Source organism: Chlamydomonas reinhardtii, chromosome 2, assembly GCF_000002595.2.
Source record: "Chlamydomonas reinhardtii strain CC-503 cw92 mt+ chromosome 2, whole genome shotgun sequence".
In the NCBI taxonomy this organism is placed as follows: Eukaryota; Viridiplantae; Chlorophyta; class Chlorophyceae; order Chlamydomonadales; family Chlamydomonadaceae; genus Chlamydomonas; species Chlamydomonas reinhardtii.
Window position 1 is genome coordinate 5,868,460 of NC_057005.1, and position 12,282 is coordinate 5,880,741.

Sequence of the window (12,282 nt, forward strand, 5' to 3'; positions counted from 1 at the left end):
TTTCCCTTGCAAGGGAGAGCCACCTTCTCTTGTCAGTTACCTTCAGAGCCCTGCAGAGCCCTTCAGAGCGATTCAGAGCCCTGCAGAGCGATTCAGAGCCCTTCAGAGCGCTTTAGAGCCCTCCAGAGCCCTGCAGAGCCCTCCAGAGCGCTTTAGAGCCCTCCAGAGCCCTTCAGAGCCCTCCAAAGCCCTCCAGAGGCCTGTGCAGATCCCTCCAGAGACAGAGCGGCTCTGAAACAGCCCGTGTCAGGGGTGCCAGACCACCCAGAAAGTAGCACCCAGAAATAGATCTTCCGGGGTTAGGCCACCTGGGCCACCGCCACTGGCGAGAAGAGCTTTGCCACGCTCTCACCCACGGCACCCAGGGCCAAAAATATGCCTTTTTTAGCGTGGTGGGGGGGAGCTCCGCCCTCTGATGAGGCATTTGCAGGGTTGGACTTCATGCTGTCGCTGCATCAGGGGCAGCATGCTGAGAACATGCGCGTGGTGAGGGGTTCAAGCCTGGTGACCGCGTACGATTGTTGGAGGGCACGGAGCTGTTCGACAAGGAGGTGGCCACCTATTCACAGGACATTTTTACACCGTGACTCGGCAGAAGGGCTATAGGTTCGCCATGGAGGGCAAGCGACGCCTGCATAGCCCGTCGGAAATGCTGTTGGTTCGTAAAGTGACTACAGGGTAGCAGGCGGGGCGCCAGGCAGAGGCAGCACAGGAGCAGCGCCAGGTGCGGCGTGTTGCGCGTGCTCTTGCCACAACTCAGCAGCAGGCTACACGTGCTATTGAAGCTCAAGAGGCACCACCAGCTGCGCCTGCAAACAAGCCTGCGGGCACGCGTGGCGAAACACACTTCGAAGTGTCGCGCTTCGAGGATAGCAAATATGTAAAGGTCAATCGTGCATGTCTCCCAATATCCTAGTATCGAAGACCCTGACCCCTGGGACCTCTCATTCTTAACCTTCTCAGCAGACATGGCGCACCTGGCAGCCGCGGGCTGCAGCCCCAGCTGATCCCGCGCATTGAAATTCTACGCCACAGAGTTGTATACGCGTTGGCGCCGCTGCATGTTGCGTGCCTGGCTCATACGCTACCATATGTATCTGAGATGCCTATTCGGGGGTTGTGCAAGCTTCCGTGTGTGTCCTGACCCGAATGCGCATTTGTTTTGTCGCGTTGACACCACATATTGTTATGAGACGCAGCCCATCCTACTTATGCAGGCTCCAGTAGGACATTTCCGTTATCCCGGCGACTTAGCACGAGGCCGACGTCTCACCGGCAGCAGTAGCGCCAAGCAGAGTGTTAAGATCCGCCCGCGACCAGATAATGGCTCCATCTAGTCTATATGATTACATGGAGGGTTCCTGGCGCGCCAGGCGCTCCAAAAAGGGAAAGGTTGCAGAATTGCTCGGTGAATTTCAAACGTCGGTCAAAGGCCAGTAAACTAGTCGCCCGGCGCGCCAGGGGTCTTCTATGGGGTACTCCTTATTGGTCTATGCAAAGAAATCGGGCCGGGGCCTGGTCGCAACTGGGAAATGGGGGCGGTTGCCGACCGTTACCGATCACATGGGCCGAGTTGGCCACCCCGCACCCCTGGTTTTTGGTGAGATTTAAAGGATTTCCCAAGGCTGAATGGCTGCCCGCGGCTCAGCTGCAAGAGGACATGAGCTCCGACGCTTACCGCGCGCTTCGCAAGGCGATGAAGAACTGACGCTAGTCGCTAATTACTCACAAGAGCAAAAAGACTAAGAACAGCCTCAATTGTTCGACTTCGGAGTTTCAGCCGAGTTTCCTCCGAGTTGCCTCCGAGTTTTGGCTGAGTTTCCCTTGAGTTTCTGTGCCTCGCTCCTTTCGCCCCACAGCGCGGCGCCGCCCCCGCCGCGCCCGTTTCAGTGCAGCCCCCTTGCGCGGCAGGGGGGGGGAGGGGGGCGCCAGCCACCCCTCGCCGCGCCGGTCAGCCGCAGCCGCGTATGAGCTCTGATAAGGAAGACTGACGCGCCGCACCGGTGCACGCAGTGCACCGCACGCGGCCATGTCCTCACCTGGCTGGATCACATCCCATCACATCCCACACGCCACTTCCCAGCGCGGCGGGGCCGGCTGGCGCCGCCCCGCCGCGCCAGTTACAGTGCAGTCCGTGTGAATCCCGTGTGCAGCCCAGATGCAGCTCATGGAAAGGCGCAGCCCCATGCATCCCATCTGAGTTTACACGCAGCTCACACGCAGCTTCCCACCACATGCAACTGCCAGCTCCAGGGCTCCTATCTTAATGTCTCCAGACATTAATTGGCCATTTTGGCCGTTTTCTAGACATTCCTCCCGGGGGCTAATGTCTGGGGTGAGACTTTGTTGGCCCGGTTTCGGGGCGGGTTTTGTCCGATTTCCTATGGAGAAGCCCCCGAACCGCCATGTGCCCAGACAAAAGATGGCGGCCACCCGGCCGTTTTTGTCTGGAGCTAGACATTACCCCCAAAACAAGTTACGACCCCTGGCCAGCTCCCACTCGTGCGCCACGCTAACCGCCAGCCACCACCCCCTGACCTCCGCCGTACACCTGTGCACTCATGTCGCTTCGCAGCCGGTCTCCCGCGCAACTTCCAGCTCCCAGCCGTACAGCTACCCGACTCATGCCAACGACCTGTGTGCGTGCCCCCAGGCTCGGCAGCTTCCCAGCCGGCCCACCGTACAACTACCAGCTCCCAGCCGCGGCAGCTACCCGACTAATGCCAACGACCTGTGTGCGTGCCCCCAGGCTCGGCAGCTTCCCAGCCGGCCCACCGTACAACTACCAGCTCCCAGCCGCGGCAGCTACCGACACCCAACCGCAGCTCCGGTACGGCTGAGGGGGGTGGGGGTGCCGTGCACGATTTCGTTCGGCGTTAGTTGGAGCTGTCCCAGGATGAAGGTTTATCTATTTTTTCACACACACACACACACACACACTTGAGGTCGTGCAGGCTGCAGGCCGTGTGCACATATGACGTGGAACGGCTCTTCACCAACCTGCCTATTCCTACCTGCATCGAGCATTTGGTCAACCTCTTCTCCCTCGTCCTCTCCACCCTGCATGATGGAGCCGCCGGCCTCCAGTTCTACCCGTACAACCGTGCAGCCGAAGCCCAGTGGCCTACCGAAGCCGCATGGCTTGCCCGCGCCAGCCCCAAATCCACCTCCGCCGCCCGCCGCGGGCGCCCCCCGCCTGCTCCCCATCCGCATCGAGGTCTCGACGCTCACGGCCGATACTATATGTGGACGCCCGGCGTCCTCCGCACGGTGCTGCGCGCCCTGCTTGCGCATGCCTACACCTCCTACCGCGGCCAGCCCTACCTGCAAATTCGCGGCGTCGCCATGGGCGCCAACTTCGCTTCGTACGTTGCCAACCTGGTCCTTGCCTATGATGAGTTGCGCTGGCAGCACGCACTCTACACCCGCGTCTTCATGCCCTCCGCCAGCTCCTTGTGCGCGGAAGCTTCCCTCGCCCTTGATGTGCTACTGGCGTTCCAAGACACCCAGCGGTACACCGACGACCTCCTCGGCTGCTGCAACCCCTTCCTTCCCCACCTGCTGCTGCAATCCCAATCGCTTGCCGGCATCCCTGGCATCTACTCCACCGACCTCACCTTGGCGGCCTCCGGCGCCACACCCGCCGCCGGCGTCGCCACGCCTTACCTCAACTTCGCCATCACCCCCCACAGCAGCAACATCTACGGGCACGTCGTGTACGACCTACAGCCGTACGACAAACGCGACAGCCCCAAGTTTGCGCAGCTCGGCGTCTCCCGCTTCACCCCGTTCTACTCCTGCATCCCCCGGCACGTGCGCTTCAACGTTGTCATCGGCGCCCTCGTCACCCTTGCGCGGCTCTGCACCACCCTCGGCACCTTCATCACGTCAGCACGGCGCACGCTGCGGCGGCTGCATCTGCGCGCCTACCCGCGCCCCTTCCTCCGCAAGGCCCTCATGCGCTTCTATTGTCGGCATCGCCAACTGCTGCCGGGTACCATGACCTCACGCGGGCTCCTCAGCCTCCTGCCGCCCCCGGATCTGCCCCCTCCTCCGCCGGCGGCCCCGCCGCCGCCTCCCCCTCCGGCCCCCGCGCCACCAGTCGCCGCCGCCGTCGTCCTGCCGGCCCTGCCCGCACCACCGCTTCCCTTCCCTCCTGCTGGCCACGCGGCCTGGTGCCACGGCGACAACAACATCGGCTCAGGCGACGACATGTCCATCTCCTCTGACAGCGGCAGCGATATGTCCATCTGTTAGCAGCAGCCCCAGATGTGACGCAGCAGCGTCAGCCTCAGCCAGCACGACAGCCGTGGAGCGGCGACCTGGGCGACGGTAGCGGCGGTACCGAGCGGTGCGGTGGCTTGTAGTAGGTGATTGGGGGTGGGGCGCCGGTCCCGGCTGCCCTGAACCGCTCTGCGGTGCGGGGACGGCCGTGCCGGTGTTCCCGTGCTGGGCTTCTGGTTTCCCGTTTGTACGGTAGGGACACAGGTCGGTGCTAAGTTTGGGGCTTGGCGCGCGTGTGGGCTTTTTCCTTGTCGGTTCGGCGCAGGTCGGGTTCTTGGGTTTGCGTTAGGGGCGCTGGTTTTCGGGAGTGTGCTGTCCCGCCGGCCGTGTGTGGGGCGTGCGGTGCGTGATCGCCGGCTTCTCGGCCGTCTTGTGGGTTGTGTGTGCGCGTGTGAGTGCCTGTTTGCGGCGGGCGCGTGTTGGCTGCGTGGGCGGGCTCCTTGGCGGGCTTTTCGTCCTGGCTGTGTTTTGCCCTGTGTGTGTGCGCGTGTCCCCTCTCCGCGCTCCCGTGCCGCAGGGCTGATGATTTTAAGACGCCGCCTCCTGTCATGCCACCGGGGAGCTCTTCGTGAGCCCGGGCTCCATCCAGCCGCGTACCCAAGTACCCACCTACGTACCAGCCCCAGCGCTGCCAGCCTCTGCAGCCACCCAGCGTCCCATGCCAGCTGTCCCGTGCCTCTCCCCAGCTGTCCCGTGCCTCTCCCCAGCTGTCCCACCCCAGCAGTCCCACATCCGCTGTCCCCTCCCAGATGTCCCTCCCAGCTGTCCCTTCCAGTAGTCCCTTCCAGTTGTCCCTTCCAGCTGTCCCACACCAACTGTCCCACCCCAGCTGTCCCTTCGGCTCCCTTCTCAAACGCAGCTTCAGCGAAATCTACAGCCTGCCCGACTCCCGGCGTGTGCGGCCTTCCGCCCGCCTTCCAAAACGCAACAGCCCCCGCCTCTCCTCGCCAGCCGCTCACAGCCGAAACTCTGCTTCTTTCTTAATCAGCCACAAACATCAGCCACAAACAATGCCTCGGAAACAACACCTCGGAAACTTCCTCCCATCTAGTGCGCGGCCACAGCTCCCCTACCGAACGTCGCAGCACCTATCCTCACCATCAGCAACGCTTCCTCACCTCCGGTTGTGCTGTTGGCGTGTTGCACCGCATTCGGCCTGCCCGCCACAATTGTCGTACACATTCGGGCCCCTCTTCTGCTTTGCTTCGCCTTGTTCTTGCCCCTGCTTGTCACACTGTCGCCCGGCCATTGTTTTGCTGCACGCCGTTGCATTACGCTAGTGCTCGTCTACACAGCTCATCCGTGGACGCCGGTCGACTGCCTGCAGGTGCGCATCGGCTATGCTATCCGCGCGGTGTGGCGTCGCATTGAGTCTGTGTGGTGCTATCGCCTTGGCCGGGCGCCCGGAGCGTGAGGAATGCGCGTCAGCAAAACATCGACACAACCTGCCAGCTACCGTCGGTACAGTAACAGCGCGCGAACGACGCACCAATGCCTTGTCCCTTCTTGCTACGCATTTATGTGGGCACGGGTGGGAGCCACACACATCGGGACTACGCTTTCCTGCCCCTTGCCATGTTCCATCACGAGCGTGCAGGCTGCCGGGTCGTAGGACTCAGCCCCGCAGCCACTGTGGTCGTGCTTTCGCGTGCTGTCGCGTGCTGCGTGTTTTGTTATGTTTGCTGTTTTTTGTCTGCCCGCCTGGTTTTTTAAGAGGTAGCTCGCCCGCTGGGTCTGAGGTTGTGACACCGGTAGTAATTCCGCAAGGATTACTGGCGCGGTGAAGGGTCGGAGTGCGTTGCCCTGTGGACTCCAGAGCTGTTTGCGCTCTGCCGGGGAAACGCCAGGTCACGGCAGCCCTCGATTGAGAGCCCTGTCGTTGGTTATACCAGATACACGATTCACGTGATCTGGCAGAATAACCGTGGAAACCGTAGTCACACACACACACACACACACACACACACACACACACACACACACACACACACACACACACACACACACACACACACACACACACACACACACGTGCGTCATTGGGCGGGCTTTCGTTTCGTTTTTTTTTAACACACACATGTTTGGGTGGGAAACCTTCCAAAGCCTACAAAAGCTCCTGCGCAGTCTCTGGCTGGCTGTGGCTAGTCATCATGTCATTTCCCAGCGTTCCTGCTACAAACATACACTCCGCATTTCAATGATGGCTTATGCGCTGTAACGTACATACCACAAACGTACTCGGTCCATACTCCATAGGGCGCGAGATTCAGCTTGACCCCGGACGACAGTCACGGCCTTCCTAATTCCGACCCGACAATGCGGTTGTGTTTGTCTCACACTCGTGCTCGACTCGCCCACCACTCAGCCGTACATTTCGGGCTCCCTCCCCTGCCTTGCCGGGCCCTGTTCTTGCCCCTGCCCGTCACACTGTCGCCCAGCCACTGTCCGCTGCACTCTACGGTATGTGCATTCCCTCTGGGTCCTCTTCAGCGCTCATCCGTGGCCGCTGGTCGCCTGCCTGCAGGTGCGCTGCGACTCTGCTTCACGAGTGTGGCGTTGCGCCATATGTGTGTGTGTGTGAGTGCGTGTGTGTGTGTGTGTGTGTGTGTGTGTGTGTGTGTGTGTGTGTGTGTGTGTGTGTGTGTTGCTGTCGCATGACCAGGCGCCCGGAGCGTGAGCAATGCGCGTCAGCAAAATACCTGCCTGCCAGCGAGTCAGCTGTGTCTCGGTACAATATCTCTGGCGTTGAAATGCCAACCGCGCGCTCTTGCCTTGACGTCGTGAAGTAATTGTGGGGGTCTGGGAATACGCTGCACACTACTGGATTACGCCAACCTGCCCCTTAGTCTGTCCCATCGCATACATAATACACACACGGGCGCGCACAGGGTATGTTCCCCTGCAAAATACACACTTTCAATTCTTCGCAGTGTAGTCACCCATTTGCCCACCTCCGTCCGAGGCAGCATCGTATGCTCAACGCCAGATGTGGCAGCGGCCGCTGCTGGTTGCCGCCGCCACCACGGGCAGGTGTGGGTGCGGCGCGGCGCGGCTGGGGATGGCTGTCATGTACTCACTGGACAGCGTAGCGAGCAGCTGCGGCGGCGTGGGCGTGGGGGAGGCACATGTCGTGATGTGTGCAGGTAAGGGTGAGGGAGCGGGCTGCTAAGGGAACAGGCAAGGGACAGCAGATGGGATGTAGGCCAGCCACTAGACGATACAGACAGTCAGAGATGGAAGAAGCGCACGGGGAGTTTGCCATTGGACAGAAACGTCGTTGCGGCGTCAGCCGCATGTGAGCATGGTCACCCGCAGCTGTCTGTAGGAAAACCTGACCTGCACGCGATCGCGCGATGCTCAAAAGCAGTCCATGCAAGACTAGAACTGTGGAACAATACGTGAACTGCGAGCGAGCTCCCGCGCCCACCTGGCCGCCTGCTGGGTCAGCGGAGCCTGCCACTACGGGTGGCTTCTTGCCGCGGGCTGGCGACTTGGCGCCGCCGGCTCCCAGGTGCGCCGCTGGCGGCGAAGGTGCCGTGAAGACATCAAGCCCCCGCTTCATGGAGCCCACTAATACCGCGTCCGATACAGCACTCCACACTGCCCTGTGATGTATGACATATAAACAGGGGTTTCTGACTGGATGATGTAATGGGGTTGTAGAGAAGTGCGCTACTGGAATTACGCTGCAACTCCTTTCTGCGCCAGTAAGCTCACGACATCGAACCCATTCACGCAGTTTCTTTGTTCCCATCACCACCCACACCTGAACGGTGTTATCCAGCGCCCAGTCTGGTTGTTGTGTGAGATGGACAGGAGCTGGCTGAAGCAGCCGCCGTCCGCGGCGGCACCGGCGGCGGTGGGGTCGCCCCACACCCGCAGAGTGTCGTCATATGACGTGGATAGCAAGCGCTGTCAAAGAGATTGAGGCAGGTTGGTGGTAGTGACGACGGTTCGATAACAGTACACACGAGGCCGAGACTGTACAGCGCAGAGTACATAATTGCCCTCCCGCAGTCCATCGCACCGTACCATGCACTCAGCCCATCTACGCACGACCGCACAGCCTAACTCCCGACCTCAGCCATCCGTACCTTGGACCCGTTCGGTGCCCAGTACGCGGCGTGGCAGCTCTTGGCGTGTTGCAGCAGGCTTAGCGGCTTGGTCTTGGCGCCGATGGACCCGCCGCTGCCGCCTGCCTTGGCCGCAGCCACCACGCCCGCAACGCCCCGCTCCAGCATTCGGATGTCCCACACACCCACACTGCCGTCGGAGCAGCTGGTCGCCAGCAGCGGCGCGCCCGAGGGCTCCAGGTGCAGCGAGTTGATTTTCCTGGGCATCGACCGGCGCGAGGTCCAGGTCGGAGGTTTGGGTGATTTGCGTTGGGGGTTGGGAGTTCGGCGCTCGAGAGCGCAGCCCCGCCGACCAGAGAACCAGTGTCTTTCGCGTGCAGCGCAGCAGTCCATGACTGGCGCCAGCCACTGGACGGGCGAGTAGTGAAGCGCGCCAGCAATGCGTGTTTTGTGCAGACCGACGTGTCGCACGCACAGCAGCTTCACCGCACATGCGCCCACCTGCTGCAGATCATGAGGTTGCCCACCGGCCCCGCCAGCTCCTCCGCACCCAGCACCCGCGGCTTGGACTGGTCCTTGCCGCCATCAGCCGCCGCCGCGCCCTCCGCCTCCACAGCGCCTGATGCCTTTGCGTCCGCGCCGCCTGCACACCCGCAGACCAACACGGGCTCAGCCCATTCTCCCACCATTGGGCAGTACCGGATACCACAAGGATTACAGTGCGCAGCCCCGTGTAACCGCGGCACATGCCCGCTCCTCACCGCTGGCGGCCACCGGTCGTGGCTTGTCCCTCAAGTCCACCAGCTCGAAGAAGCCCATGGGGTCACCCAGGTAGGCAGTGCGCCCGTCCGCCGCGACCTCCAGCGCCGACCACTCGGCGTCCTCGGGCTTGCCGGGCGCCGGCAGCTGCAGCCAGCGGCCGCCGTCACCAAGGTCCAATGCGCTACGTGGGGGGGGGGGGGCAGCGTGGGCAGCGTGGGCAGCGTGGGTGGGGAGGGCAGGTAGGGTTTCGAGTCGTGGATACTGGCAACCTGGATGCAACCAGCTGCAATCGGGCAAGGAGGCGGCTCCGAGCACAGGGCCGCGCTGCTCACCGCAGGGAGCCGTCGTAGGAGGCAGTGACGAGGCGGTTGGCGCCCACCGCCGCCTCCCGGCCCAGCCACCGCATGCCGCTAACGTACTCGCCGTGCGGCGCAAACATGAGTACGCCTGCAGGGCCATCGGTGCGCGTGCCTCAATCGGCAAGCAAACACAAGACACAAGTCCGGCGACCCTTTCTTTGCAGGCCATCGGTGCGCGTGCCTCAATCGGCAAGCAAACACAAGACACAAGTCCGGCGACCCTTTCTTTGCAGGGGGCGTTCCTGGTGTCACGATGGCTCTGCAGCGCCTTCGCGCTCACCATCTGTCTCTGCCGCTGGTCCTGACTCGTCTCCATCAACGTCCCACATGGACACGCGGCCGCCTGCACATGTGCATTATACAGTGATCAGCAGCAGGCAGAGGGACGAGGCTAATCGCAACACTTGAAGGCCATGCCGCCTGCAATCCCCACACCCTCATGTTTCTTGTCGCCTCACGCAGCCTGGTCGTCGCCTCCAGCCCCGAGCCCCAGCCCCTAGCCGTGGCCACTCACCCTTGTCCGCCGCCGCCAGCAGCAGTCGCTCGTCGGCGCCGCCGCTGGGGAGCCACACCAGGTGAGTCACACCGTCCTTGGTCACCTACATCGGGCACCGCGCAGGCACGATAGGGTTAAGGTCATCGTAAGACAACAGCATGGCAAAGGCGGCGCAACAGCAGGGCATACGAGCGCTCCATAACAACTGACAGCAAGAGGCGGTGTCCGTCAGGTGCGGCACGTGCGGCCCCTCATCAACAACTCCAGCCGCCCGCACCTTGGCCACATCCTTCTCCACCAGCCCGAATTTCGACACCGCCTCACCGCCGGCGCCGTTCCGCCCCGGCGCCTCGGCCTCAGCCCCGGAGCCTGCCTGGGCTGCCTCCGCACCGGCTGCCAGCACCTGCAGGAAGGCGGCGTCGCTGTCGGGCTTGCCGTTCTCGCTGCGGAACGGCAGTCGGCCTGTGGCATGGGGAGGGGGCGGCGGGCAAGGGCAATGCGTAAGGCTCCTGGGGTCCTGTACAGCCCTGTGCCGCTAGCCCTAGCTGCCTTAGTTCCGCACAGTAGCCGTGCCATGCTCCCAACCGCGCCCGTGCCTATAACAAAACCCCTGCCCTGCCCCTGTGAACCACAACCCCACCCCCTGAACGGGCTGCAGTCTCACCCCGCGGGTGGCGGCCCTTGGGCTCCTCCGGCTCCTCCGCCCCGGCGCGACCCGTGGCCGCCGCCAGCGCCCGCTGCCCCGCCGCCAGCACCAGCCCGCCGCCCGGCGTCTCCGAATCCACCCCCGCAGCCAAGGCCGGGTCAGCAGACACGCCGCGCTGCCGCAGCGACACACGCCGCGGCGCCGGCTCTGCTGCGCCCTCGCGTGAACTGCATGAGGGGATGGCGATGTAGTTGGCCTCGCGACGCAATAACCAATGCCAGCAAGACCCCATCCAACATTTGCTTATAAGCTTACTGCAGTTCCGGAAGAGTATGTTTGCCTGCGTCAAGCCAGATGCTCTGCAACTAGCGCCTAGGCAGCGTAGCCACCCCTCAAAACATCGTCCTACCGCTTGGCCACTCCCCGCTGGCTAGGCTTGCTCTTGGCAGCGCCGCCACCGCCATCGCCGCTGCTAGAGCTCGCTTTACCCGCCACCGCTGCCGCTGCCGTCTCCGCCACAAGCCCAGGTAGGTTCAGTGACAGCAGCATGCGCCTGTTGCGCTCCATCAGCTCGGCGCGCTGCCGGTCCAAATCAGACATGGGCGGTGCGCCAGCAGACGCGTGAGCACCTGCACCACGCAGTTGGGGGGGGGGGTACCAGCGTTACCCGGCAGCCACAGACGTATCTGACAAGGCAACCGGTGCCCGTTACGTGTTGCGGGGCGGGTTCCACTTGGCTCAGCGTGTATGTCTACGCTGCATGAGCGCACACTATGCAGAGTCACTTGCTCGTCCCTCCGCACGAACCTGCGAGGTCAGGAGCGGTAGCCCCGGCGCCGCCGCCGCTGCCACCACCGTCAGCGACCTGGTCCTCCTGCTTCAGCTCGACCGTGTCGCCCTGCCCCGCCGGCTCCTCCTTCAAGCCTGCAGCGCTGCCGCCGCTGCCCTGCTTCGCACGCGTCGCACGGGTGCTGCGCGGCGGCAGCGGCGGCTTGGCGACACGCTGTCGCTTGGCGCTCGGCTCGTGCCCTTGGCCAGCCTGGTCCTGCTCGTGGTCATCCCGCGCCTTCGAGCCCTGCGCAATCTGCGCCGTTACATCGAGCAGCACACCCGCGTCAAGCGAAGCAGCGGTGGCCGCAGCCGCGGAGCCGCCGCTGCTGGCGGGGTCTGGCGACGTGCCGGAGGCGCTAGTGTCGGGCTTTGCAGCCTGGGATTGGTCGTTGCAATGCGTGCGGGGTGGCGGGTGGCGGGAAAGGTCATCCCAGGGAGTTGCACACGCGCCCAGAGCCCCAGCCGAGCACCTTGAGTCGTGTTCGGCTCTCCTTCGCAGTGCTGTCAAAGCCCTCCCACCAACGTCTGCCATGCCCAACCAACCCCAGGCCCCAGAGCGCCAACCCGATGGCTCACACCCCACCTGCGTGGGCGTGGCCTTCGCGGCGCCACTGGTTCGAGCCTTCATCGCGCCCTTACTCCTTAGCCCACCTTGAACGCTGCTGTTGTCTTATTTCAAGTTACTATCCTATTATGTTTGAAGGGATTGTGGGCGGGAAGCTTTTGATTGAAGGATTGTGGCAATTGTGGCGAAGGGCGTGAACGACACAAGTGTCACTTTTGGATTAATGCAGCAGATCGAACAATAAATCCGTGGTTGCAGTGATGGGG

General features: G+C 62.8%; 1 protein-coding gene across 1 annotated transcript; it reads right to left on the bottom strand.

Moving 5' to 3' along the window:
- Positions 1-6,332: 6,332 nt before the first annotated feature.
- Positions 6,333-12,218, bottom strand: CHLRE_02g111350v5 (uncharacterized protein). Its single transcript, XM_043059890.1, has 14 exons — positions 12,035-12,218; positions 11,428-11,704; positions 11,030-11,249; positions 10,639-10,847; positions 10,252-10,436; positions 9,993-10,077; positions 9,759-9,821; positions 9,452-9,566; positions 9,119-9,300; positions 8,859-9,000; positions 8,379-8,616; positions 8,051-8,196; positions 7,712-7,889; positions 6,333-7,380 (listed from the first exon to the last, which is right to left on the bottom strand). The coding sequence occupies exons 1-14, from the start codon at positions 12,077-12,079 to the stop codon at positions 7,261-7,263; spliced, it is 2,205 nt and encodes a 734-aa protein (XP_042927524.1). The 5' UTR covers positions 12,080-12,218; the 3' UTR covers positions 6,333-7,260.
- Positions 12,219-12,282: the final 64 nt, after the last annotated feature.

Bases quoted from the DNA above. Each gene is read 5' to 3' on its own strand.
- CHLRE_02g111350v5 (XM_043059890.1), bottom strand. From the start codon at position 12,079: ATGAAGGCTCGAACCAGTGGCGCCGCGAAGGCCACGCCCACGCAG. The intron at 10,848-11,029 runs GTAGGACGATGT...CCCCTCATGCAG, and splicing joins CAGCGGGGAGTGGCCAAGCG to TTCACGCGAGGGCGCAGCAG. The intron at 8,197-8,378 runs GTACGGATGGCT...TCTCTTTGACAG, and splicing joins GGGCACCGAACGGGTCCAAG to CGCTTGCTATCCACGTCATA.